The sequence below is a fragment of the Oryctolagus cuniculus genome, chromosome 14 (genome assembly GCF_964237555.1).
Source record: "Oryctolagus cuniculus chromosome 14, mOryCun1.1, whole genome shotgun sequence".
NCBI classification, from domain to species: Eukaryota; Metazoa; Chordata; class Mammalia; order Lagomorpha; family Leporidae; genus Oryctolagus; species Oryctolagus cuniculus.
The window spans coordinates 85,710,221-85,737,996 of NC_091445.1; the positions used below are offsets into that span (position 1 = coordinate 85,710,221).

General features: G+C 38.9%; 2 protein-coding genes across 6 annotated transcripts in view; one reads left to right on the plus strand and one right to left on the minus strand.

Annotated features, from left to right (window-relative positions):
• Positions 1–15,783, plus strand: part of SHISAL2B (shisa like 2B) — a 29,932-nt gene extending 14,149 nt beyond the window's left edge. The window contains exon 3 of the mRNA XM_051853723.2: positions 11,002–15,783. Within this exon, the coding sequence (XP_051709683.1) occupies positions 11,002–11,117 (116 nt within the window). The 3' untranslated portion in view covers positions 11,118–15,783. The remainder of the gene's footprint in view (positions 1–11,001) is intronic.
• SREK1IP1 (SREK1 interacting protein 1) overlaps positions 11,255–27,776 on the minus strand; it is a 38,973-nt gene continuing 22,451 nt past the window's right edge. For 2 of the 5 annotated variants that reach the window (XM_008262268.4, XM_017344748.3), the window contains exons 4-5: positions 21,499–21,571; positions 13,667–18,025 (exon numbers count right to left, since the gene is read on the minus strand). In XM_008262268.4, coding sequence (XP_008260490.2) covers positions 17,836–18,025; positions 21,499–21,571 — 263 coding nt within the window. In that variant the 3' untranslated portion in view covers positions 13,667–17,835. Of the gene's footprint in view, positions 13,206–13,666; positions 21,245–21,498; positions 21,572–27,776 lie in introns of those variants that run through there. The other 3 variants (XM_070056757.1, XM_070056756.1, XM_070056758.1) reach the window with 2 other exon arrangements.

The following is a 27,776-nucleotide window of genomic DNA, read 5'->3' on the forward strand; positions in this document are numbered from 1 at the left end:
TGTAGAAGGTCAAGTTGCCAGCAGATTCAAGGTCTGGTTTGGGCTGCTCTCTTCTTCCAAAGTGGTGTCTTACTACTGTGTTCTCTAGTGATGGAAGGAGTGGAAGGAACAGAAGGTGCTAACTCCTTTGCTCCAGCCTGTTTCTAAGGGGTCAAAGTTTATCTATGAGGGCAAAACCTTCATGGTTTAACTTCCCCAAGACCTCACCTCTTACTACTATCACTTGAGGGTCACATGCATTCAAAACATAGTATTATGTATTCATTATTTCTTAATACCAGTATCGATTTATTGGTTCTTTATCAGAATATTAGTACTAATTACTATGATTATTTATTAAATTATCTCAACTTCAGCTCTTTTTTTTAATTAAGATTATTTATTTGAAAGGAAGAATTACAGAGGCAGAGGCAGAGAGAGAGGTCTTGCATCTGCTCATTCACTCCCCAGATGGCCGCACTGGCTGGAGCTGGGCTGGTCTGAAGTCAGGAGCCAGGAGCTTCTTTCAAGTCTCCCACACGGGTGCAGGGGCCCAAGGACTTGGGCCATTTTGTACTGCTTTCCCAGGCCATAGCAGAGAGCTGGATCAGGTGTGGAGAAGCGGGGACTCGAACCGGCACTCATATGGGATGCCGGCGCTGCAGGCAGTGGCTTTACCTGCTACACCACAGCGCTGGCCCCAACAGCTTCGGTTCTTTTAAATCGGATCCTTTTTAAATGTGCTTATCATTTTGGGAGCACTTTTTTTTGCATTTTATCACAAGATGCTCTGGGGAAGTCTATACTTTTCCTAGTACCTGCATTTCTCAAAGAAGCTTGGTTTATTTTAATTGGGAGTGGTATTTAGAAATCAAAGTCTAGGTAAGTAGCATGTTTTATTTGTGGAAGTCAATATATACAGAATATAAAGTTAGGTGGGTGTCATATCATTTGGTATATAGTTATAAAATGTTGTTTCACTGAATTATAACACGTATTTGACAATGTAGTCTTCTTTCCCATGTTCATGAAAAAGAAATGGAGAGCGGAGGAAGTAGTGAAGACTCTTGGGGTACCAGCAATATTTTATTCTTTTTTAAAAAGATTATTTATTTATTTATTTATTTGAAAGACTTACAGAGAGAAAAGGAGAGGTAGAGAGGGAAATTTTCCATTTGTTGGTTCACTCCCCAAATGGTCACAACAAGCAAGGCTGTGCCAGGCCGAAACCAGGAGACAGTAGCTTCTTCCAGATCTCCCATGTTGGGTGGCAGGGGCCCAGGGACTTGGGCCATCTTCTTCTGCCTTCCCAGGCACATTCGCAGAGAGCGGGATCATAAGTGGAGTAACCTTGACTTGAACTGACACCCATTGGGGTGCCAGCACTGCAGGTTGCAGCTTAACCTGCTACACCACAGTGCTTCTCCCATGTTTCATTCTTAATTGGGGTGTTGGTTATGAGTGTAATCAGAGGAACAAAAACTCAATTGTCTTTACCTTTACATCTATTTCTTGGTATGCATATGGTATTTCAATAATTTGTTTTCTAAAATCAAAGATTGTGGCCTGTGCTGTGGCGCAGCTGGTTAAAACCACCACCTGCAGTGCTGGCATCCCATGTGGGCACCGGTTTGAGTCCCAGCTGCTCCACTTCCGATCCAGCTCTCTGCTGTGGCCTGGGAAAGCAGTAGAAGATAGCCCAAATCCTTGGGACCTTATACCCACATGGGCGACCCAGAAGAAGCTCCTGGCTCCTGGCTTCAGATCGCTCAGCTCCAGCTGTTGCGGCCATTTGGGAAGTGAGCCAGCAGAATGGAAGACCTCTCTCTCTCTAGTTCTACCTCTCTCTGTAACTCTGTCTTTCAAATAATTAAAAAAAAATAAAGTCAAAGACTAGGAATTAACATTTAACCTAGCAGTTAAAGATACCATGTCATACACTGGAATGCCGGGGTTCAATATATGGATCTGGGTCTTAACTCCAGATTCCTGCTGATACAGACCCTGGGAGTCAGCGAGAGATGGCTCAGGTAGTTGGTTTCCTACCACCTGTGTGGGAGACCTGGACTGAGTTCTTGGCTAGAAGCTTTGACCCTGCCCAGCCCCAGCTGTCACAGCCATTTGAGGAGTACATCTGAAGATGAGAACATACTTTCTCCCTCCCTCTCTTTCCTTTTCTATGCCTCTTAAAATAAAAATCTGGTCATAACCTATTTTAATTTTTTTAAAAATTATTCACATTGAACTATCTTCTTTTTCTTTCTATTACACATACATTGAAGCCCTTTAGTGGTTGCTCCTTTTATAGTTTCTTTTTAGTTTCATACTTAGAAAGTTCCTACCCACTACAAGATATAAAGATAGTTACCTATATGTTTTTCCAATACACATATACATCTATTTTTACATTTGAACATTTAATATTCCTGGAGTCTTAGTTTTGATGTAAAGTGTGAAACAGAGTTTTGTCTTTATTTTTCTTTTTGAAATAGTCAGTTGTCTAAATACTTATTGGATACTCCATCATTTTCCTGCCAAATTAAATGTCACTTGTTATAAAATAAACTCATATGTATGATGGTCTGTTTTTAGACTTTCTATTGTTTAAAATATTTATTTAATTAAAAGACTGACAGAGAGGGAGAGACAAAAGAGGGAGAGGAAGAGGGAGGTGAAGAGAGAGAAGGACAAAGAGAGGAAGGAAAGGGAGAAGTGAGGAGAGAGAGAGAGAGAGAGAGAATCTTCCATTTGTTGGTTCATTCCCTGAATGGTCACAATGACTGGGTTCAAAGCCAGGAGCTGGGAACTCTATTGGGTCTCTCATGTGGATTGCAGTGACCCAAGAACCTGAGCCATCCTCCGCTGCCTTCCCAGGCACTTTAGTTGGAATGCTAGATCAGACATGGAGTAGCGAGTCTTGAATCTGCACTCTGATCTGAAATGTTACTGTCACATGGGTGTGCCTATAGACTCCCCATTTTCTTAAATTGAATAGTCTGTTTATTTTAAAGCTAGTAACATACTTTATTTTTTATTTTATTTTTTGACAGGCAAAGTGGACAGTGAGAGAGAGACAGACAGAGAGAAAAGTCTTCCTTTAAAGTTGGTTCTCCCTCCAATGGCCACCGCGCTGCAGCTAGCGTACTGCACTGATCCGAAGCCAGGAGCCAGGTGCTTCTCCTGGTCTCCCATGTGGGTGCAGGACCCAAGGACTTGGGCCCGGGCCATAGCAGAGAGATGGTCTGGAAGAGGGGCAACCGGGACAGAATCCGGCGCCCTGACCGGGACTAGAACCTGGTGTGCCGGTGCCGCAAGGGGAGGATTAGCCTATTGAGCCGCGGCGCCAGCCACTAGTAACATACTTTAAACTTACTATGGCTACATAGTTTATTTTAATATCTGATTAGGGAAGATTCTATCTTCTTCCTTCCATTATATTCTTTTTCAAAATTTTTTAGCTGTTGTTGTAATGTTTACCTTTCCAAATATTTGAATCATATTGTCAAATGTTAAAAATTCAAGTAGTATTTCAATGGGTTTTGTATCCAATTTGTAGGTAACATTGGGAGGTACTTTTCTAAATGCTGAATGACCCTCAAAAACTGTTTTCAAAATTCTTAATTAGGCAGCCAAATTACTTAGCAATACCATTCTTTGTCTCGTAGGGCTTTTAAAGAATCCACTGAGATCTCAGCAGCAAATGGGTTAAATTTGAACTCAGTGGTATAAAAGGCCACCTGTGTCCCCTAAAGGGAACTTCCTACTTAAAATAATGAGCCTGGGTTTTCCTGTGACTACCCTTGTCCTTGGAACCTAGAAAATCAAACAGCTCAGCAGAGCTACTGCTACATTTAGCATCTGTGAGTGCTCAATGCACTCCTCAGGGTGCAGGGCCGGGCAAGCCTAGCTGATGACCCAAAAGCAAAACAGAAGCCAGTCTTTCACAGTGACACATTTATTTCAAGACTTAAAATATCAGCAAAATTCCTCTGTAAGCTATGTTAGCCATCGATGGTGGGAGGAATTTAACAATGCCAAAAAGGGAAAAAAAATAAATGAATTCTGGAAAACATAGGCTAGGAAAAAATTTCCTTAATAGAACCATCTCCACTCATTGATGGGTGGGTAAAGCAAAAGGGTAATAGAATTTTTCACTGTGTTTATGATTCATATACAAGATTACTTAAAAAAATTCATGAAAAGATGGCGTTAAACGATACGTTTATTTTGATGCAAAAACATTTTTGAGATCCATGCATAGTGTTTTCATAATATACACTTTTCATAAAACTTTTTGAAGAACATCTTGATTGCATGGATTTTAAATACTTTTGCAGCAAAATCAGTGCATCTTTTAGTTCTGTTTCCTATGATCTTTTTGAAGTTCCCTCATATATACTTGAGGGGAAGATGGGGCATTGAAAAAGGGAGAGGGCAATAGACCAGTAGGCCAGTAGTCAGGTTCTGCTCACTTTACCATTTAGCTCAGGCCCAGTCCTATGCATTGCCATATTGAATTCAAAGGGAAAACATCCTGTTACAAATAACACACACTTTCAGGGCGCAAATTTTAGGTTGTTTATTTCCAGTGGAAGCAACTGCAGGATGAATGGGATGTGTAGATTTTCCTCTAAATAATGACGTGATCTAGCTAGATTAGCAGTTGGAAACTGCCATTAGAATGGTAACATTCGGGGAGAATATAGGCAGATACTGGCAGAAAAGCTGGGACCTCCTCTGCCAGATAGCTAGGAGCTAAAGACTTGCAGAAGTCTCTAGTATTCTTCTGATATTTTGAAGTAGCAGGGCAATAACAGAGTCTGCAGAAGAGTTTAGGGTAAGCAGATTTATGAGGACTGGCTCTGAACATAAATGCAATTTTTAATTGTTATCAGGAAAAATATACTGGCTCAGCCATAATGAGAACAGGTAGAAAGATTTTGTTGGATGAATTGAGTTTAAATTTTGGCAATGGCCAAAGATCTAAATTAAATGCTAGTCTCCAAGGTATAGGATTAAAGGAAGGTTGAGATTTACATAAAATGACCATACCAAAGAAAGAAAAGAAGAATGAAATGGAAAGTGAGCAGCAGAAAGAGCAACCAATGTCAACCCAGGAAAGAACTGCGATGGCAGCCAACAAATGAATTAAATAAGAAAAACTCTTTATGTGTAACAAATCCCTGGAGAACTGAATGGTATTCCTGATTTTTGATTTAAAATCAAATCCATGTGAAAAACTTGCGACAGAAAAGAGGCAGCTGTTTTTAGCCTTACTATATTGCTTAAGAAATCAGTTTCTATTCATTAAAATAAAACTAGGAAAACTGTTTCCTTCATTTTTTTTTTTTTTTTTTGGACAGGCAGAGTGGACAGTGAGAGAGAGAGAGACAGAGAGAAAAGTCTTCCTTTGCCGTTGGTTCACCCTCCAATGGCCGCCGCGGCCAGTGTGCTGCGGCCAGCACACCGCACTGATCCGATGGCAGGAGCCAGGTACTTCTCCTGGTCTCCCATGGGGTGCAGGGCCCAAGCACCTGGGCCATCCTCCACTGCACTCCCTGGCCACAGCAGAGAGCTGGCCTGGAAGAGGGGCAACCGGGACAGAATCCGGCGCCCCGACCGGGACTAGAACCCGGTGTGCCGGCGCTGCAAGGCGGAGGATTAGCCTGTTGAGCCACGGCGCCAGCCTCCTTCATTTTTTTTTAAAAGATTTATTTTATTTATTTGAGAGTTAGAGTTACAGACAGTGAGAGAGAGAGAGACAGAAAGGTCTTCCTTCCGCTGGTTCACTCCCCAGATGGCCGCAACGGCCGGAGCTGTGCCAATCCAAAACCAGGAGCCAGGGGCTTCTTCCAGGTCTCCCACGCAGGTGCAGGAGCCCAAGGACTTGGGCCATCTTCCACTGCTTTCCCAGGCTATAGCAGAGCTGGACTGGATCCCTCTTTCTCTTTTAAAATCATCCCACAAAAATGTCAGCTAGTCTGATCACTTTAGCTCCACCCATTCCAGTTGGTTTTCCATGTGTCCAGTTGCTCTCAGTTGCTAGAGGCGTATGCACTGAAAGCACTTTTGGAGTTTTATAAGCTGCAGTGAGAGTGGTCACTACAGATGGCACTGGTTTCTGTAACAGATCTTTTGTTCGCACAGCAAATTGGCTTTGTTGGGGAGTTGCGTTAGCTAAAAAAGTCAGTCTAAGTAATTATCTTTGTACTTGGGTTGGTCAGCAGGATCCAGTTGCCAAGTAAATAATGAGTCAGGGCTGGGGAACTGAGGGTCTTTACAAGTCTATATGAAGAAAATTCTGTAATACTGGAATGGAATTTGTGATCCTTTGAATCTCAGAAGTGGTAGACAGGTTAGACAAATTTCTTTAGTTGCCAAGAGAGACATAAAGGAAACTTGAGCTATGAACTCAGTCAGGAAATAACTTCTTGAGTTTGTTTCCCATAAAACACCCAACCAATCAACCAACTAACAACTATATGTGACCACGTAGAAAAAAAAAAACCACATTGGAAGTCTGATTAAAGCATGATGAACTTAAGGGTAATAAGTTTAGAAAACATGAAAGGCTTGAACAAACTGAAATTACAGTTTTTAGGTTTCTGGAAATTCTAACAAAATAATAAAATTTTAGATGTTTAAATAAATGCTCAAAGATAAAAAGAAAGATATGAATATTATTATTCTAGATAATGTGAAATTGATTTCCATCTCATATCCTTTATTTTTCATCTTTATCTGCCATGATACTGAAGAGTAACACTATGCTAAGCAAGGGAAAAAAGAATAACATGCAAATGCCTTACTTTGGCTTTTAAATGTTATATGAGACATTTTCCAAAGCCCCTATACAGACTATATTCCACTACTTAAGTGTTTAGTAGCTAAGTGTGAAACTATTTTTTGAAAGTCCACTTTGCAAATAACAGTCAAGAATTTTTCAGTCCATGTAATTCTCATGCCAACTTTCCCTGGTACAACTTTGCTTGCTGATTGGGCAAAGGGCTATTTTCCAGGCTGGAAAACGTGCCTACTACAACTTGGCTTTTGGACATAATGATTGGGTGTTTAGAAGGAGAACATTCAGTCACTTATTTTATCACCTATAATGTTCAGAAGTAATGAAACAAAACCACATATTGTACCATTCTAGTCCCCAGATTTTAAACTTATAGTACTTTTAGTATTAACCCAAAGATCAACACCAAGTGTGTTCCAGTCCTATGGGCAGGGTCTGGGAGCTGTAGTGAGGCATCATCCTTCCAAACTTGTAAATAATATTGCACTTTGAGTGCTCAACCATGAAATTGACCCAGAGTATCCAAGAAAGCAGTTTACATGTAGGAAAGTACTATATAAATATGTATATTTAATTTTTTAAATGAAAAAGCAATTTACTTACAGAAAGCAATTACTTACAGATAAGCAAAGACAGGAAGCATTAACACACTTAAAGGTGAGGCTTAGGCTTACTTAAAGACAAAAAATTAAAAAAAAATGTGGGGGCCAGCGCTGTGGCATAGTGGGTAAAGCCACTGCCGGCATCCCATATGGGCACTGGTGTGAGTCCCGGCTGCTCCACTTCCAATCCAGCTCTCTGCTATGGCCTGGGAAAGCAGCAGAAGATGGCCCAAGTCCTTGGGTCCCTGCACCCTCGTGAGAGACCCAGAAGAAACTCCTGGCTCCTGGCTTCAGATCAGTGCAGCTCTGACTGTTGTGGCCATTTGGGGAGTTAACCAGTGGGTGGGAGACCCCTCTCTCTCTTTGCCTCTCTCTCTCTGTGTAACTCTGACTTTAAAATAAATAAGTAAATCTTAAAAAAAAAATAAGCATCTGGAAGATAGGCTATCTGGTCAAAAGAAGAGGATGTCTTTCTTTTTTTTTTTTTTGACAGGCAGAGTGACAATGAGAGAGAGAGAGACAGAGAGAAAGGTCTTCCTTTGCCGTTGGTTCACTCTCCAATGGCCACCGTGGCCGGTGCACCGCGCTGATCCAAAGGCAGGAGCCAGGTGCTTCTCCTGGTCTCCCATGGGGTGCAGGGCCCAAGCACTTGGGCCATCCTCCACTGCACTCTCAGGCCATAGCAGAGAGCTGGCCTGGAAGGGGGGCAACCGGGACAGAATCCGGCTCCCCGACCGGGACTAGAACCCGGTGTGCCGGCGCCTCAAGGCGGAAGATTAGCCTAGTGAGGCGCGGCTCCAGCCCAAGAGGATGTCTTTCTAAAAGTCCATTCTTACTCAAAGAACTCAGGCAGGTTTGAGGCTGATATGCAAAGCTTGATGGACTGGAAGCATGTTTTGAATAAAGAAAGCTGAAGAATAAGGAACAGTGGGTGGCTTGGAAGAGGGTTGGGGCAAAGAGGGAGGGAGCAGAGTGAGTTTGGGAAACTCAGTATTTTTGCATGTGAGAAATGCCTGGTACAAGGACAGTAATGGAGGGACTTGAGCTAGGAGAGGGAAGGAGGCCTAGATCCTCAGCATAACCAGGATCAGATTTGACCCTAAAGAGCTTCCACCTGAGAGAAGCTGATAATAGGTACTATGGGTAAATGCTAAGTAGTCACTATCTTGTTGATAGTTTTGCATCATTCTTTACTTCACACTGTATACTGGAAAGTTTCCATTAATTAAAATTTTTCTGAGAAACCACTGTTTAAAATTAAATGGCTATAAAATACCCCCAGCATGATAATTTAGCAGTTCCACTCTTATTGGAATTTTTAGTTACTTGCATGTTTTTATTGTTGAAATAATCAGCGAACATTTTTGTATGTGTACAGAAATTTTAGATCTTATTTTTGATGGTTTCATGAGGAATTTCATGTCACAATGAAATTATTAAGTAGGAATATTTCAGACTTAAAAAAATATACCAATGTACACTCCTGTCATATGACATCATTGGCCAAGAAGGATCTTTTTATCTGTATCTAGTTGGGAGATAAAAAATAGTATCTTGCCTTTTGAATTTATGTTTATTTCTGATTAGCAAACCTGAAGACTTTTTCATGTTTATTAGAAACTATTTTTCCTGCCCATTTCCTCACCAAGAGGTATTAATGTTTCACATACTGATATGGAAGACCTTATTCTATGTTCGACATGAATCATTTGTCTTAAACATTTTTTTCCCCAGTTGACTTTCAATCGTGCCTTTGCCACTCACAATGTTAAGGCTTTAATTATGAGAAACTGTCAATCAACAAAAATGTATTGAATATCAGCTATGTTTAAGGCATTTTTCTAGGATCATCACTGAACAAAATGGTCAAAAAAATCCCTTATTATGTGGTACTTACATTTTAGTAAGGGAAGATAGACAACAAATTATAAGAATGATAAATATGCAAATTTTATTAGAATAAAAGTGCTAAGAGAAAAAATGGAGGACAGAAGGAATTGGAGATGGCGTTATGCAGGTTGTGATTTAAAATAATGTTTAGGGTGGGGCCCAATGAAAAGGCAAGCAGAAACTTGGAAGCTAGGGGGTTATTCTGCATATTATCTGCGGAGAAGAGCACATTGGAGTGAGTGAATAGCTGGTAGGAAGGGCTTATGGCTGGAACATGCCTGAAATGTTTGATCAAAGAGGTTGGAGCAAACCAGGGAGAAAAGTAGAAAAAGGTGCAATCAAGGAGATGAATGGTGTAATGAGATCCTGTAGATTGCTTACTATAAAGACCTGGGTGCAATGCAGAGTTCTGTGTAGAGGACATGATTTATTCTTTTTAAAGGACCACTCTGCGAGTTAGCATGAAAACAGAACAGTGGCAACAGTGAAGATGGTAAAAAAATGGTCTGATTCTAGACTTATTTTAGAAGTGCTATTCGTAGGATTTCTGATGGATTAGATATGGCCGTGAGAGGAAGAAGCAGAGGCAAAGAGGACCCAAGTATTTGGCCTGAGCTGGAGCACTGGATTTGCCTGCAGTTAAGAAGAAAATAGCAAGTGGAGTGGCGTTTTTGTGTTTATATTTAATTTTCCTAGGAATAACCCCAATTTCCGTTTTGGATGAAGTTGGAGATGTGAACTAGAAAGCTGACTCTGGAGTTTAGAAGCCATCTAGGTTACAGATGCTCATACACATCTGGGAGTCCTCGGCAGAGATGGTATTAGAAACCAGAGAACTAGAGAAACTAATCAGGGAGTGAAGCAGCCACAGGAAGCAAGAGCGGAACCCTGAGGCACTCGCAAGTGCTCTGGGAGAAGAAAAGCAGCAATGCGATGGAGAAGGAGCAATGGTGAGGGAAGAGGGAATGCAGGGAGGGTGGCATTCTGGAAGCCAAGGAGAGAGGTGGATCAAGTGCTGCTTCAGGAGGATGAAATGAACTCAAAGGATTTGGCAACATGAAGGTCATCAGGAACTCTGGCGGTTTCTCCCTCTGCATTTTACATATCTACATGCTACTTAAATATAGTTGGAATCTTATACTGGTGAAACATGACACATTAAATATTTCCACAATTACTCAACTTTTCTAATACAATTGAATAACAATTAATTTCTTGCTTCTATTAAGCAAAAATCCATATTCCTGTATTTTGCTGATTTTTGACTGGTATCTATTTGTGGTGAGTGGATGACATTGTGGAACAAAAAAAATTTTTTTAATCACATCTAAATTGGTTATGATGGCAAAATCTTAACAGAGTTTCAAATTATTGTGATTGGCTTAAATATAGTTTATTCAATTTATATAAAGGTAGAAACAATCACATTTTCATTAAAGTACCTAGAAACTGTCACCTTCTAATCAAATGTATAGTTTTCTCATAGAAAAAAGGAAATAAGAAAGGTAAGCCTGGGAATGCAATTTTTACCTCTGTGACTATTTCCCTTATTTTACTTTCAGCAGGATATGCTCAAAAACGATTTGATACGATTCAGTTCTAACCTGTCCACATAAATGCTTAAGGACATATTATCAATATTACTACAATTTAAGCACAAATTTTAATAACTCAAAATGTATGTCATAATTTCAAATAACTATTTCATTTCTGGTTTGTTATTTGCAGGCAACTCGAACAGAAAAATCAAAGCCACCAATTCAAATGCAGCATCAAATTCAACAAATGAAACATCCTACGGAGCTGATGATGTAATTCATGAAAAAATCAACATTGTTTATTAATGAAAAACCCTGTGTTCAAAAGGCTAAGGCTAAGGCTCACTGGAGAGATGGAGCAATAACAATGAAGAATACATTTCAAATGCAGTCGTAACATTGCTTTTAAAAAATTCAGCACTCACAAAAGCGAGACACAGGTGCATTTTTGAACATTCAATTAATTTATTCAGTATCCACTAAGGGTTTTTGATAGATTTCCATGTGCATAAGTTTATTTTTATCTGCTAATTAGGATGATTTTGTACTACCTGACATTATGCTAACTCTTCAGGATAAATTAAATATATCAATAACATAAGCAAACCTATTTGAGTTTATCTCATACTACCAGCATTTCATTATCTTTGTAAACTTGCCAGCAATTATTTTTTATAAGAGATGATATTGGATAGGTAAATCTCAGGGGGAACTGTATTATGAACTAGAAGTGGCATGTTCTTAAGTCTCTCAGAAACTAACCCATGCCTCCTTGGGGATATGGACTGCACACAATATATTGGATTTATAAAAGCCAATATTCAATAACAAAAAATCACCATGTATAATTTGCACAATAAGTATTCTGTGCAGCTCAAGATATAACCACAATAAAAATTCTTCACTGTTAATTTCCTAAAGAATCTCTGTAAGGAAAGTTACAAGACAAACAACTTCTTCAGTCCCATCTAATACTTTCACATCAATACCACCTAGGCATCTAGAGATAAAACCCGTTTCTGCAAGCTGTAATTGTTTAACAAAATTTTTATTCCTACATGTGATTTCTATTACAAGGACTCAGACCTGGTTTTTTAATAGAATTCATCATAACCTTAAGCCAGTGCTGCTGAACACGTTGGAAAACTAGACTTTCCAAAGGTGCTGGATGCAGCTTCTCTGGCCTGGCACAGAGAGAGTGCTTTATTGTTGTTGGGCATACAGAGTATATGGTAATTTTCCATAAGAATATCTTTTAGACCATCACTAAGAGAAGATTCTCTGATGGAAATGGTCTTTATCTGCACTGTCCGACCAGCTGACATGTGTCTACTGGGTACTTGAAATGTGGCTAATGTGAAGGAAAAATCAACTCTCAAAAATTTCAGTAATTTTATGTGGCTACACTGAATGATCCCATTCCAAACAATTATGGCAGTTATCCTACTGCCTGAGAGATTTCACTATTTTGCCAAGGTTTAAATATTAAAATTGCTTAGAGTGTTTGTGAAATTTGAAAGTTGAGACATTTCTATTACAAAGATAACATTTTATGTGGTCATAAATGCAAAGAAGTTTTATTTATTTTTGTGAGGGCCCATAAAACCTTTGTAAGTATTTGATATTTTATAGTTTTGATTCAGAATAACCACAGAAAAGTTGCTACCTGATACACAGGAGTCAGTATTATACTACTCTGTTGAATGAGGTGAAAATCCAGGTTGGTGAAGTTAAGGCACTGAGACAATTCTATTCTTGTTGCTCGAAGGAAAGGGCTATTGCTACATATGACACAAAGCGCAAGGAACTAAGACTCAGAGGCCAGAATAATTTAATGTATGAGCGAAATTCACGTCTTGGGATTTATAGCCCTTGCCTATATTCCTGCATGACAATGGTCTTTCCACTTTTTACTTACTGAATTCATTTAGTGGAGTATTAAACCTGTGACTATAGAAGTTTGTTATCACAAATTTTAAAAAAAAGAAAAAGCGAGGCAATTATCATTATATTCCCAGAATTGTATATGAGCTACATGAAATCTGTTATTTTCATCTTTTTTTTTTTTAAGATTTATTTTATTTATTTGAAAGAGTTAGAGAGAGAGGTAGAGATAGAGAGAGAGGTCTTCCATCTGCTGGTTTACTTCCCAGATGGCCACAACAGGAGCTGTGCCGATCTGAAGCCAGGAACCAGGAGCTTCTTCCTGGTCTCTCACATGGGTGCAGGGGCCCAAGGACTTGGGCCATCTTCTACTGCTATTCCAGGCCATAGCAGAGAGCTGGATGGGAAGAGAAGCAGCCAGGACTAGAACCAGTGCCCATATGGGATGCCGGTGCTTCAGGCCAAGGTGTTAACCCGCAGTGCCACAGCGCTGGTTCCTGTTCTTTTCCTCTTATAAAAAATTAGAAAAAAAAAAAAAAAAAAGACTCAGTGCCAGTAACCTGCTCATTACCTCCTTTTCCTCCCACCCTGTGGGGAAGGTACAATGGAGTTGGTCATGGCTGGATGCATTATAGGTTGCATTCTAGGAGAGGTGCCATAATTCTGCCAATTCATACATTTTTAAAGGAGTTGTGGTCTGAAGATGCTAGCCTTCACACCTGTGGTACTGTCACACTGGCCTAAAACACCCACTGCCCAGGAAGCTCAAATCCCAGAACAGGATGAGCTGGAGTCCTTGAAGTGCGCCCTTGCTGAGGCAGCTTACTACTAGCTTACCTGAGCCATGGCTACAGGGCTCCTCCCGGGGACCAACTGTTACACTCTACATAACTTTGAGGCGGTTATGATTCACAGATTAAGGCCAAACATTAAAAGCAAGAAGTCTTATTGAATTATAGCAGAGTCTGAACTTAGATTAACTCAGTAATCAAATTTATTTGAAGTCAGGTAACAATAATAAAACATAAAAACAAAATACATTCCAACTATATGTACATTTAATTCTGGGGATAAATCTGATAAAGAGTGTGATAGCTTTAAGTGTTTTTAAACAACTTCAGTCACGGTGTGATTTTTGGTAACAGTCAGACTGTAGAAAGAAAAGTGGATCCAGAAGAAGAGTACAAACAATAGAGCATAAAGGAATCAAATTATTTTCTGTGTGGCCTTCTAATGAGAGCAATTTTACCTTTGCAACATTGTAGAATTACTGGGATGATGAAATGAATGAAATCAAACCTTGATAAAAGTAATTTCTCTCCTTAAAACTGTTTAATGGCATCTCATGACTTGCAGATTAAAGTACAAGTTCCCAAACATGCAAAATAAGACCTTCTCTTGCTCCTGAGAACTGAAAAGAGCTGTCTCAATTCTTCACATCAGGCATTACTCTCTTAATTTCTCTCAACTAGGTAAGGTAGCCCTCTGTGTTTCTACAAACCCATGTGGAGGTCAATGTTGCACTTATTTGTTCTAATATTTCTTCTACCAACAAAACTGTGAACTCCTACAGGGGAGCAAATGTGTCTTGTTTATCTCTGTATCCTGGCTTCTTAGCAGTGTTTGCCTTGCTAGCCACTCAATAAATGTTTGTTGAAAAAAGGACTCACTGGCATTCTTCAGTCTAGGTTTCTATTGAAGATGGCCTAGGGCTATGCAATTTTAGACACAGCAGTAAATGCATATACATATAGTTGTTATACTTCTCATGTATTGATGTTTTGGCCTCAAAGAACCAAAGATTTAAATGGAAATGTATCCTGTGAAGAACTAGGAATATCTTGAAGATTTTAGCCAACAAATGATACTGAGAAAACAAATGCGGAAAACGTAAGGGGAGTAGGTCCATCAGCTCCAAAACAACCACCTCGAAGTGTTCAGATAATCTGATGACACTGAAATCTAAATTGTCTGCATCTGGCACAAATGACAACGTATCAATTATCTGCTTGAAGTTGAAGGTGTTTAATCTCTGTATTTAACAAACTCCATCTTTACTACTCATAGAATGTTAACTGCTTATCTATAATTTCTAGAATCAGTTTGTTACTAGAATTTCACGGAAACATTAATAAGCACATATATTAAAGACTGGACATGATCAGAGATAATCTGATATATTTTATAGGTAAAACACAGCAAGGCTAGGGAAACTAAATGACTTTGTTAAGGTCATAGTAGTTGGAATGGCCAGGACTTTTGGATTTTTACCAATAAATTCAGGTTTTCTTCTGCTACATACTGCATAGGATGAAACTTCATGAATTTTCTCCTAAACTATATTAGTGAATTTTGCATCTAATCCCAATAGTAAGATCATTTTAGAAGATAATTAGTAAAAATAAACGCTCTTTTCACAGATGAGATGATTCCATCAATTATGCTAATTTGTAAAGAAAATTTACTTAGACACCCACATTGGAGTGCTTGAGTTGGATACCGGCTCTGGCTTCTGACTCAAGCTTCCTGCTGATGCAGAGGTTTGTTGGAAGCAATGATAGTTCAAGTAATTGATTTCCTGCCACTCACATGGGAGACCGAGATTGCATTCCAGACTCCTGATTCTGGCCCTGGCCCAGTCCTGGCTGTTGAGGGCATTTGGAGAGTTAAACAGCAGATAGGAGCTTTCTTTTGCGCTTCACTTTCTTTCAAAAAAAATTTTTTTTAATTCCAAGATTGCATCCAGGGAAAAAAAAGCACTGAACACGGAAATCTTTTTTTTTTTAAAGATTTATTTTATTTATTTGAAAGACAATTACAGAGAGAGGCAGAGCCAGAGAGAGGAGAGAGGAGAGAGAGAGAGAGAGAGAGAGAGAGAGACAGAGAGAGGTGTCTTCTATCCTCAGGCTCACTCCCCAAATGACCGCACCGGCCAGAGCTGAGCTGATCCGAAGACAGGAGCCAGGAGCTTCTTTCGGGTCTCCCACATGGATGCAGGGGCCCAAGGACTCAGACCATCTTCTACTGCTTTCCCAGGCCACAGCAGAGAACTGGATTGGAAATGGAGCAGCCAGGAATCAAACCAGCACCCATATGGGATGCCGAGTCTGCAGGATGGGGCTTTGACCTGCTGTACCACAGCACCAGCCCCGAGCACTGAAATCTTGTCCTTTGTATACTTTGTTAGTTAATGAGGGCTTTTATATAACTTCTGGATCATTATTGTATCAGCACTCAGAAAACAAACCAAATGAGCCAGCTTGTAACTTTTATAATTAACAACTGTAAAAACTTACAAATAATTAGATTGTTTCACTACAATTGCTATCATTTTAAACCACTTTACACACTCAAAGAGATGAAGCCATCCTTCTGTATGTAGCATCTTGTAATCATTTTTCTAAAAGCTTTTTAAACTTATTTTTTCAATCAGTCTTGATAACTGCATTTTCATAATATTAGTAGCAAAACTAAGACAAACCCTTCAAAACCCAATACTCTGTGTTTCTCTCCCAATACCTGACAACTATTTAAACAAAATAATTTCTTTTTGAGTAGGCCAAATTACTACATTAGATTACGGAAAAGCTGGGAGTATGAGAGCTTCAATGATTGCAGTGCTAGAAAAGAAACGAAGATGCAGTTCTCACATAGGTAAACGTATGCTAAGAGAAATGATGAAGCCTCCCAAATTCGACAGAGGGTATGTCAGGTGAAGGAAGAACCTGTAAACCTTCCAGCCAGCGAGGTTAAGAGTACTTACCTGATTTCACATCAAAAATTCACCTGTAGCCATGTCTAAGGGTTAATGATTTTAAAATGTGTAAGTGTACTACAATGAGGTATTTGCAATCTTTGGTGCTGTGCCATGAAAACTGGTAGACTGTTGATGCTGCTACAACATGGTAAGTATTTAACTTCCTGGGCATAAGGGATAACCAATTAATAAGCAAAATAAGTGACACTGATCGTTGTCAAATTAAAAATTTAAGAATTATTTATATCTACTAGTAGGTGTTTCAAAATGCTTACCCATATAAATTCCCATTGTTGTATAAGGCTTTCATGATAAAACTCCATGGCTCTTGAATTTTAAAAAGTATAGAATAAAATTTTTAATTAAAAATCTTTGTTGCTGCTACTGAGATTTATCACTGAAGTAAAAGAGGGAAACATCCTCAGTGTGAAATTTGCTTCAAAACTACAAATTATTTCAGACAAAATAAACATATATGCTCACATTTATAAACATTTTCCACATTATTCATAGAAGCGAGATCAATAAAGTTTACATATTACATACAATAAAAATCAGTTGTAATGAAGATTTAGTTTTCTTACTAAATAAAAATTTCTGTGTTTGAGGTATCACATGCCAATATGGCACACTGGTAAAATAACCCAGGAGTCTACCTGAAAAATCCTGACTAACACACATCGGCTCTGTGAGACTTACTAGTGGGCTGGACTAGACTAGTTTCTTTAAACAGGAAGGAAGATCTTAACTGTTACAAAACAAAGGAGGCACAAAATAGAAACTGCATTTCATAAAAGAACAAAATTTTGTTGTAAAAGTTTTCATTATCATCTTCTTGCCCACACTGTTCATTTAAAAAGTCGTAGTCAAAACCAAAAAAGCCTAGAGATTTAAAAACAGCAGTGAAGGATTTCACTTTTTGTACATTACATTATAGCATATAAAGCTATTAAATATTTTCAGTGTCAAGAGCAAAGCATTAACCCCTACCTAGCTTTTTCACTGGAAGATGGACACTTGATTCATTAACTGCCAGGTGGATTACCTGTGCTGACTGTAATAAAGCCATTTCACAATCGACTTAAGATGTAATAACACTAGTCAAACACATGGAGACACAAATACCAAAAGTGATGTGTTTTGTATGTATAAATACCTATGCTTAGGGCATGGTTATCGAGTATCAAGACTGGTTTAACGCTTTATATCATAGTACTTGAAAAACATACTGTCAGGAAGATAATCATCCCACATATGAAAACTATCTATATGGGGAAGGCCATGATTTACTACAAAGCATAAATAGATAGCAAATTCTAAGGAAGGACAAGTAACTTTGAAGAACAAAATTTTAAATTTAATGTTGTAGGCCAAAGTCTCAAGTCACTTTTTGGAAAATTCAGAACTATTCGGAGTCGAAGAATGCTTTTCCTTTTTTCTCTTCTTTTTTTCCTTTTTGTGATGTTTCCCTTTTTTTGATTTATTCTTTTTTTCTTTCTTCTTTTCTTTCTTCTGATATTTTTGTTTCTTCTGTTTTGAAGTGTCCTCTTCATCAGAAGTAGATGAATGAGACCTAGAAGCAGTAAGACATGCTGACTGATAAGTGCAGATGACTGACGGGTCCATTTAAGTGAGATTTGAGTTGCCTTACATGCTTCTTGGAGTAAGGAAAAGGTATAAACATAAACGCATTCAAAATGTGCTTCATATGTTTGTATTCTCTTAAAATGCTGACTTTCACGTTTTGCTACTCGATTACAGACATTGACAAAACTACCACAACAGCCCCCCCTCATCCCCAAGATCCTCAGTGGATGCCTGAAACCTCAGATGGCACTGAAATGTATATATTTGATGTTTTTCCCTGTACATATGTATCTATGATGAAGTTTAATTTATAAAATAGGCCCAATAAGAATGAACAATAACCAATAAAATAAACCAATGTACTGTAATAAAAGGTGTATGAATCTGATCTAATTTCTTTGGTTTGAGGTATGACAGCATAACTTGCATGTCTTTTTCCTTCTTCTTAATTATATAGATGATTCATTCTTACTACACATATTAACAACCTCACATACATACTTTCTAAATTCTTTTATTTCTTAACTTATTGAGAACTCTCACCTTTTCACTTAAAGGAAGCACTTTGCTACTTCTCTTTGGCATATCTGAATTGCCAGTATCTCTACTCTTGCACATTGGGTGTCCTTATTAATTAACACAGGGTATTTGAACACAAGCACAGTGATACTGTTCTAGGTGATCTGAGAACACAAGGGCTACTAAGTGACTAATGGGCAGGTAGTGACTATAGCATGGAAAAGCTGGACAAAGGACTAATTCACATTCTGGATGAAATGAGAGAGCATAGATTTCATCATGCTACTCTAAATGGTGCAAATTTAAAAATGTATGAGTTATTTATTTCTGGAATTTTCCATTTCATATTTTTGGATTGGAGATGACTGCTGGTATCAGAAATCTCAGAGAGCAAATGGATAAGAAGGATACTAGTTTATTCTGCTCAACTCTAGTAATGAGTTTTAAATTCAGCAAGGATGAAACTATTTTCTGTGGTTTTTAGCTTTTCATGCCTACTTTTCAAAATCTCATAAGGCAAACAAAGTGGCATTCATTATATATAACCTCATTATATATACAACTCACTTGTTTATATAATAGCTTGTTGGCACAGTCTCTTTAAACAGCCACAAAAGATGTGATTATATATCTTTAAAAGACTATAATTGTACCTTAGTATAAATGGATGAAAGCTGAAAATTAGCAACATGAAAGAGCTTTTGTTAACTCTTTTGATTTTTCAAGTTAAAGTACTTGATCCTTCTAGATGCTGAGTGATACAGATAAATACTTTCATTATAAAATGGTTGTCATTAGTTACAGAAGGATGCTTTTTAATGAATATTCTGTATAAATCAATGTGGATGATTTATATTTTATTTTATTAAGCTGGAAAGAAATGGTAGAATTACTATTTTTTTCTTTTAAAAAGTTTTTGTTTATTTTAATTTATCTGAAAGGCAGAGAGACAGAGATCTTCCATCTACTGATTCACAATGGAAATGCCTGCAACAGGCAGGGGTGGGCCAATCTGAAGCTCGGTTTCCCATGTGGGTGGCAGGGACTCAGCAACTTGGGCTATCACCTGCTGCCTGCACTAGCAGGAAGCTGGAGTCAGAAGTGGGCACCAGAACGGAAATCCAGGAACTCAGATATGAGATGCAGTTGTCCTAAGCGGTGTCTTTACCACTGTGGCAAACACCTGCTAGAATTACTTTTAATATGAAAAAGAAATCTAAAGAAACAAAAAAATTGCTATGTTTTAAGACATATTACATGAGGAAGTAACAGCCTATCTATACCCAAATCGTCTGTGACAGGACAGAAATTTATTTAATTAAAAATAAAAATGCCATCTCAAGAGTAGGTCCAGTGATCTAAGTGGCATAAGTTAAAATCTAAATTAAGAAAACCCCAGACAGACATAAAGGAGGCAGACACAATAAGCACATGAGAGGATGAGATTGCAAGGCTATCTTGCACAGTGACTTCTGTGAATTCCTGGGCTGCTCTCCTCTTCTGACTCCACACTTTCCCTCATCTCCATAATCCTATATTCCTTGCTTCCACTTGTCAGTCTACAGACTCAGACTTCTGATCATCAGCAAAGTTCATTTTCTCCAGTCTTTTCCTGCTCCTTCTTTAGCGCTGTTATTCTCAGATCTTGTCTGCTTTCCTATTTTAAAGGTCCTGCTTGACTTGACCTTTGGATTCTGATGACAGCTTCTTCTCTGTCTGCACTTTTTTCTTTGGCTTTTTGATCCTGGATTCTCATTTTGAAGGCAAAATTTTAGGCATTGGCATCAACAACACTATTAGGTGGTGCCATTTCTGCTATGTGTACATAGAAGAGTTAATTTAGTTTCAGGCCCTGTTTAAGGTCTATAAGGCTCAAGATAGAGAGCTGGATACTTTGTTACTATAAAACAAGTTTATGAGAATTTGGAAGAGGTAACCTCCTGTTTCCTGTAAGCAATCCACCTTGCCGTGCTAATGCAAATGATTCAATAATACAATTGTCAGAAGTTCTGAGCCCTCCCTTTTTAAAAGTTTTTACATTCAATATTATTATTAACACAACACTTGAAAATGAGCTAACTTTTCCAATTTAGAAAGTATCTGAGGTGTTAACATGTAAGCATTAAGTGAGTACAGACCACTCCTAATTTACAGTACTTTATGAGAGAACTGGATCCAAACCAGACACAACCATGGCCAAGTACCTTAAATAATGTTTGTATATGTACATTTACTCTAGTATAAATGAAACTGTACTCATTAACCAGGGAACATTTTGCTTGTTAATATTTCTGATTAATTTTAACAAGTTAGTTGTTAAGAGCAGAAAAAATTCAGAGGTACTTCATGCAGGTTCTGAAAGATCTAAAGGAATAAGTTTTATTAAATTCTATTAATTAATTTTTTAGTTATAAAGATAATATGAGAATGCAAATATTTAAGTTCCAACTTCATGTATATGAAGTCAAAACATATGTCACGAGTTTAGATATATGTCCAATTAAAAGTTTACCTGCTGTTCTAAAACTTAAAAATCTAGAGCACAAACAGAAACAGAAGAAAGGGGCTATTATTTATTAGGGGTGGGGCATGTGGCCCAGTAGTTGATGCACACTTCCCGTATTGTAGCGCTCGGGCTTGATTTTCAGGTGTAGCTCCCAATCCCCACTTGCTGTGAGAGCTGACACTGGAAGGAAGCAAGCGACTGCTCACGTAACTGTGTTCCTACCACACAAAGGAGACCATGCTCTGGCACTAGCGCAGCCTGGGGCACTATGAGCATCCGGGGAGTGAATCAGTGTTGGAGATTTGCCTGTCTACCTCTCAAATTAATACATACCTTTCTAGAAATGCAAAAATTAATATTAATTGGACTACATATAAAAAATAAAATTTTAAAATCCAGCTTCAATATAGTCTTTTTTTTTTTAAATAAAATACCTTTTCCTTTTTTTTTTCAATTTGATTTTCTCTTTGCTTTTTTCTCTTTTCTTCTCCTCTTCTTCATTTATTCCTGTGGAAGACAGGTGGGAAGGAAAAAATCAGATCACTATGAGTCTAAGAAGCATTTTATTTCAGAAGAGTTTTAAACTTATAAAAGAAAAATTATGAGGTAATAATAGAAAGAGTTCCCATTTATCCCTCACCCTGTAGCCCCTATTAACATTTCATATTAATACAATTAATGAACTACACCCAGCTTCTATTTTTTTAATTCCAAAAATCTTTTACCCTTTTCATTCCTCCCAGCCCCTATTAGTCAACATGATGATGGACACCTTGGTTTACTCCAGATTCTGGCTGTTGTGAATGGTGTTGCTATAAACATGGTGGTGCAGGCATCCCTTGGATACAGTGAGTTCATGACTTTTGGTAATATACCCAGTAGTGGGATAGCAGAATCACATGGCAGTTCCATTTCTATTTTTTCTTTTTTAAAGAAATCTCCATACCATTTTCCACAGTGGCCACATTAAATTACATTCCCCAAAACAGTGTAAAAGTTTCCCTTTCTCCACATCCTTGCTAACATGACAGCATTTGTTACTCTTTTTTTTTTTTTTTTTGACAGGCAGAGTTAGTGAGAGAGAGACAGAGAGAAAGATCTTCCTTGTTTGTTGGTGTACAAAGATGTTATTGATTTTGTATTTTGATTTCATATTGTGACTTCACTGAACTGGGTTTTCAGTTCCAACAGCTTTTTGGTGGAGTGTGCAGGGTTTTCCATGTACAACATCATGTCATCTGCAAACATGGATATTCTGATTTCCTCCTTTCCAATTCTGAAGCCTTTTTCTGCTTTCTCTCCCCTAACTGCTCTTGCTAATATTTCCAATACCTTATCATCTTGTTCTAGATCTGAGGGAAAATTGTTTCTGCTTTTCCCCATTCAGTATGCTACCGACTGTTGGTTTGTCATATACAGCCTTTATGTTTAGGTATGTTTCTTCGGTACCTAATTTTTGGAGAGCTTTTATCTTGAAAGGCTGTTGAATCTTTTTTTTTTTTTTTTTAAACAAATTAGTTTATTCTTTCAAAGAAATGAAACAACAGGGGATGAATGAGGAAAGGAGCACCCCTGGCCACATTCCCTGCCCTAAGCAGGGGTCTGAGATGAGGCCAGGCCAGACCATGGCTCCCTGTGACACTGGGGAGGCAACAGGCAGGCTCCAGAGAAGGACTTTGTTCTGTTAGTACCAGGAGTCCTCCGCAGGTGCACTTGCAGTGTGTGGCCCTTCTGCCCCAACGTGAGCAGTCTGGGGAGGGGCTGGCGGCACCTGAGGGTGACTCCCACATCTGCACCCCTGCGCTCCCAACTGCTGTAAACATGAGAGCAGCTCATGGCCCCCAGGGTCTCAGGTGGCCCAGGACCTGTTGGCTTTCTCCTGTGTGGACAGCTGGTCTCCCTGTAGGCCACCATCTTGGACGCTGGTCTAGGAGCAGGGTGTCACAAAGTGGCCTTGGGGCTTTGGGGCCAGCCCCACCTTCTCAGGCTTGGCCTGGAGGAAGCCCTGGTTGAGCAGGCTTTTGTCCTTTTTGACTGCAGACAGGACGTGGCTGGTGGAGCCAGAGAGGACGCTGGTCGGCATAGCCAGGCCCCTGGGCATTGCGGACATCACCAGCTTCTTGTCCTCGTCCACAATGTCAAGAGCCAGAGACTTCCGCACTTTCTTGACGGGGCTCGGCCACATATATATTTTCTGATTATAAAATAATGCATATTCAGGGGCTGGTGCAGTGGCTTAGTAGGTTAAACTTTCACCTATGGCCCAGGCATCTTATATGGGTACTGGTTGGTGTCCCAAATGTTCCTCTTCTGATCCAGCTCTCTGCTGTGGCCTGGGAAAGCAGTACAAGATGGGCCAGGCGCTTGGGCCCATGCACCCACGCGGGAGACCCAGAAGATCCTGGCTCCTGACTTTGGATCGGCATAGCTCTGGCCACTGGGGCCATTTGGGGAGTGAACCACTGGGTGGTAGACCTCTCTCTCCCTCTCTCTCTCTCTCTCTCTGTAACTCTACCTCTCCAATACATAAATAAAATATTTTTTAAAAACAACAATGTGCATTCAATGTAGACATTTTTCTAATAAAAATTATAAAAAAGACAAATTTTGTTTATGAAGCCAGGAAGCATCAATGTAACTTTACAAGGCAGGGAGTACAGAGACCAGCTTGTTTCACAGAATCTTAGGAAATTTAATTGACTACACTTTTGTTCATTTAACTAATATTAATGAAATCCTTATGTACCAGGTACTGAGTGTTTGATGTCCACAGTTCCTGCCTTCTTGGATCTTGTGGTTATGTGGTAAGAGAAAAAATAAAGGAGCAAACAAAGGGAACACTGTAGGTGAAGAGCAAGGGCAGAGTGTGTGTGTATGTGTGTGTGCGAGAAATATACATTAGTGCTGAAAGTCTGTCTCGAAGTCCTGCTTTGGAAATACTCCACAAATGTGTATTTTTATTTTCATTCATTTCAAAATAATTTTCTTCTGCTTTTTTATTTTTATTTTCATTCATTTCAAAATTCATTCATTTTATTTTATGTTTATTTTAATTTTCATTCATTTCAAAATAATTTTCTTCTGCTGCTGTTTCTTTGACCCAATGAATTATTTAGAAGAGTGTTAGATTATAAATATTTGGGATTTTTCTCAGTAACTTTCTGCTATAGATTTATTTTTTTTTCTTTTTAAGATTTATTTTATTTGTTTGAAAGAGAGTTACAGAGAAAGGCAGAGACAGAGAGAGAGGTCTTCCATCTGCTGGGTCACTCCCCAGATGGCTGTAATGGCCGGAGCTACACTGATCCAAAGCCAGGAGCCAGGAGCTTTCTCTCGGCCTCCCATGTGGGTGCAGGGGCCCAAGGACTTGTGCCATCTTCTATTGCTATCCCAGGCCATAGCAGACAGCTGGATGGGAAGAGAAGCAGCTGGGACTAGAACCAGCGCCCATATGGGATGCCAGTGCTTCAGGCCAGGGCTTTAACTGGCTGCGCCACAGCACTGACCCCTCTGCTATAGATTTCTAATTTAATTTCTTTGTGGTTAGAAAATATACTTTGCATAATTTAATCCTTCAAAATTTATTGACACTTGTTTTATGGCATAGATAAGATCTGTTGGTAGATGTTCAGGGTGCACTTCAAAAAAATATTGGTTTTGCTGTTGTTGGATGAGACACTATAGAAATGTCAAATATGCCAAGTTGGCTGCAAGTGTTATTCAAATCTACATTCTTACTGATTCACTATCTACTTTTGCCACTAATTATTGAGAAGGGTGTATTGAAATCTCTGACTATAGTTGTGGATTTAAATATCTATAAGGATTTTTGCTTGTAATTCTATCAGGGTTTGCTTCATATATTTCAAACTTTCTTGCTGGATGCATATATACTTAGAACTTTTATGTTCTCTCAATTAAGTGAACCTTAACATTATGTAAAAAGTCTCTTTGTTCCTAGTACTATTATTTGTTTTGGAATTTACTTGATCTTATATTAAAATAGCCACTTCAGTTTTCTTTTGAGTAGCTGTGGCTTTTTTTTTTTTTTTTTTTTTTTGGTAGCAACAGTAATGTCAGAACTACTGCAAACATGTCCAAAAGCAAAAGAGAATATAAGGAAGTAAAAGAGTAGCAAGGGAATAATTTCCTCTTCAATACAGGGAGGATGGGTAAGGAGTCTATTTACCAGATTACACAGAGAAGTAAGTCCTAATAAAAAACAGATAACCAAAAACTTCAGGAATCTTTCTTCCTGGGCATCACCCGTACGAGCTGAAAATAACAGGCTCTGAAAATCTCAGTACTGAAGACAGTGCTCTATTTATTGAGGTTTCAAGAGAGCACCCTGCGGTGTACATGAGAAAAAGCTTTTGAGTTTTTGCAAATTAACAAGATCTTAGAAACTACTACCACAAATCTTCGGAGGACAAAATAGAAGGCAAGAAGGTCCTCGTGTACTTCAGCACTTAGATTTTCCAGGAGTCACCAAAGAGTGGTGGTCTGCTGTGTAGCACACAGAGGAGTCCAGGTTACAATCCAGTGCAGAGAGACAGCTCGGGACGGTGCCTAAGACCTAGCCCAGCAGCAACAGGAGACTCAGTTCTTTGATCCTTGTACAGCTGCACTAAGTTTGTAGCTATGTTAGCTGCTTTAAAACCAAGGACTAGGCAATTTCCTCTCGGTTCTTCCTATCAACCACAGAGCAAATATCTTATGTACACGTCTCAAAAAAGGATTATGTTTTAGGCCAAATATAGGCTTTACTCTAGTATCCTGTGGATTCACTTAAGCTTTAGTTTTATAAATCTTGAAACCACCGTTGTAAGCCATTCGTTTGAATCTGACTCTAGCAGCTACTAAAGGAAAGGACAGAGGCAATTATAGAAACATGCAGGGGTCGGTGCCGTGGCTCGCTTGGTTAATCCTCTGCCTGTGACACCCGCATCCCATGTGGGCGCCGGGTTCTAGTCCCAGTTGCTCCTCTTCCAGTCCAGCTCTCTGCTGTGGCCCGGGAGGGCAGTGGAGGATGGCCCAAGTGCTTGGGTCCCTGCACCCGCATGGGAGACCAGGAGGAAGCATCTGGCTCCTGGCTTCGGATTGGCACAGCAGCCATTTGGAGAGTCAACCAATGGAAGGAAGACCTTTCTCTCTGTCTCTCTCCCTCACTGTCTATAACTCTACCTGTCAAATAAAAAAAAATATGCAAATACCTGATTTAGAATTATCTCACAGGTAGTTTTCAATGCCAACTATCTTTAAGTAAAAGTAAGTGTGAATTTAACATAAAACTCTTAGGAAAGCAGATCAAAGAAAAGAAAGTAACTAGGCCCCAAATACCCCAATTTGTCAAACTACAACATTCTCTTCCTGGACTGAACTAAAAGAATATTGTAAAATATTAGGGAAGAAATAGGAGACTACTCCCCAAGTGCAAACTGCTATTACATAACACTGGGTAAAACAGAAACAGAGAAAAACCATATTCTTGAATTTCCCAGGTCCTTGGTAAATAATAAAATCCTTCTACTGTAATATAAATTCTACCACTTAAAAATACAAGGGAAGTTCAAACTATAGTACAAAACCTCAATAATCTTCTTGAAGCACTGTAATATCACTAGACAATCAGCATGCTCCTACACAGATATAGACTAACTCACACACACACACACACAGTGAGTCAACAAAAACTTGTGCCCCTTGCCACACTTTGCTTGTTTTATTTTTCCCTGTTTGCAGCACTGGACACTTAATTCTTTAGGCCTGCACAAGTTCCGGGTTATTATAGTCTGATTATACAGAAATGTTTGCTCTTATTTCTGTTAACTCCTGCCCATATATTCTCTAATTTACTTCAATAATTGATTACATTTGTCATTTAGACTACCTTTTTTTTTTTTAAATAAAAGGTATTAAATCAACACTAAAAATACGTGATACAAGGAAGTGACATCAGGAAGTTTGTGGAGTAGAAAGTCTTAGCCTGTATTCCTGTATACCAGGTGTGGTCCATGAAATCATTTGGTTTTGCCCTGCCAAGGCAACAGCAGGCAGGACTCAAAATTCAATAAATCTACAGCAGGCTAATTTTTCAGTTGACAATTTTGTATGGCTAGTGAATGATGTTATAAATATCCAAATATCCCTGAGCGGAAAAAAGGTTCCCCACCCATGCCCTACAGAAACAATATGACAACATTCAGATCCAGAAACCTTTAGAAGAAATCCAGAATCCAGTTAAGAAATTGAAGTACCCCGGTCAAGCCAAAAGCTGAGAAAAATTGTACCAATATAGGTAAGATGAGCAAATTCACTTTATCTGCATCAGCCATTGCCCAAGCTGGTCTATTTCAAATCCAATCAGATTACTTCAGCTCAAGATTTCATGGTGTGTGTGTGTGTGTTTGGGGGATGAGGGCGAGGGGGATAGAGATAAAAGGTGGGATAAGAGGGTGTCAGGGGTCAATCTCTATCATGTCTCACACCAGACATATGGGAGAGTTAGGAACAGAAGAGAAAGGTACTCTACTATAGCTAGCACTGCTCTGCGAGCCTGGAAAAGTCACTGTTTATTTAACTTTGAAGACACCAATGCAGTCATACAAGGAATATGAAGAATCAAGAAAACATGACACAATTGAAAGAATAAAATATTATCAGTGGCTAACTGAAAGGAAATGGAAATTTATGAACTGCCTGACAAAGAAGA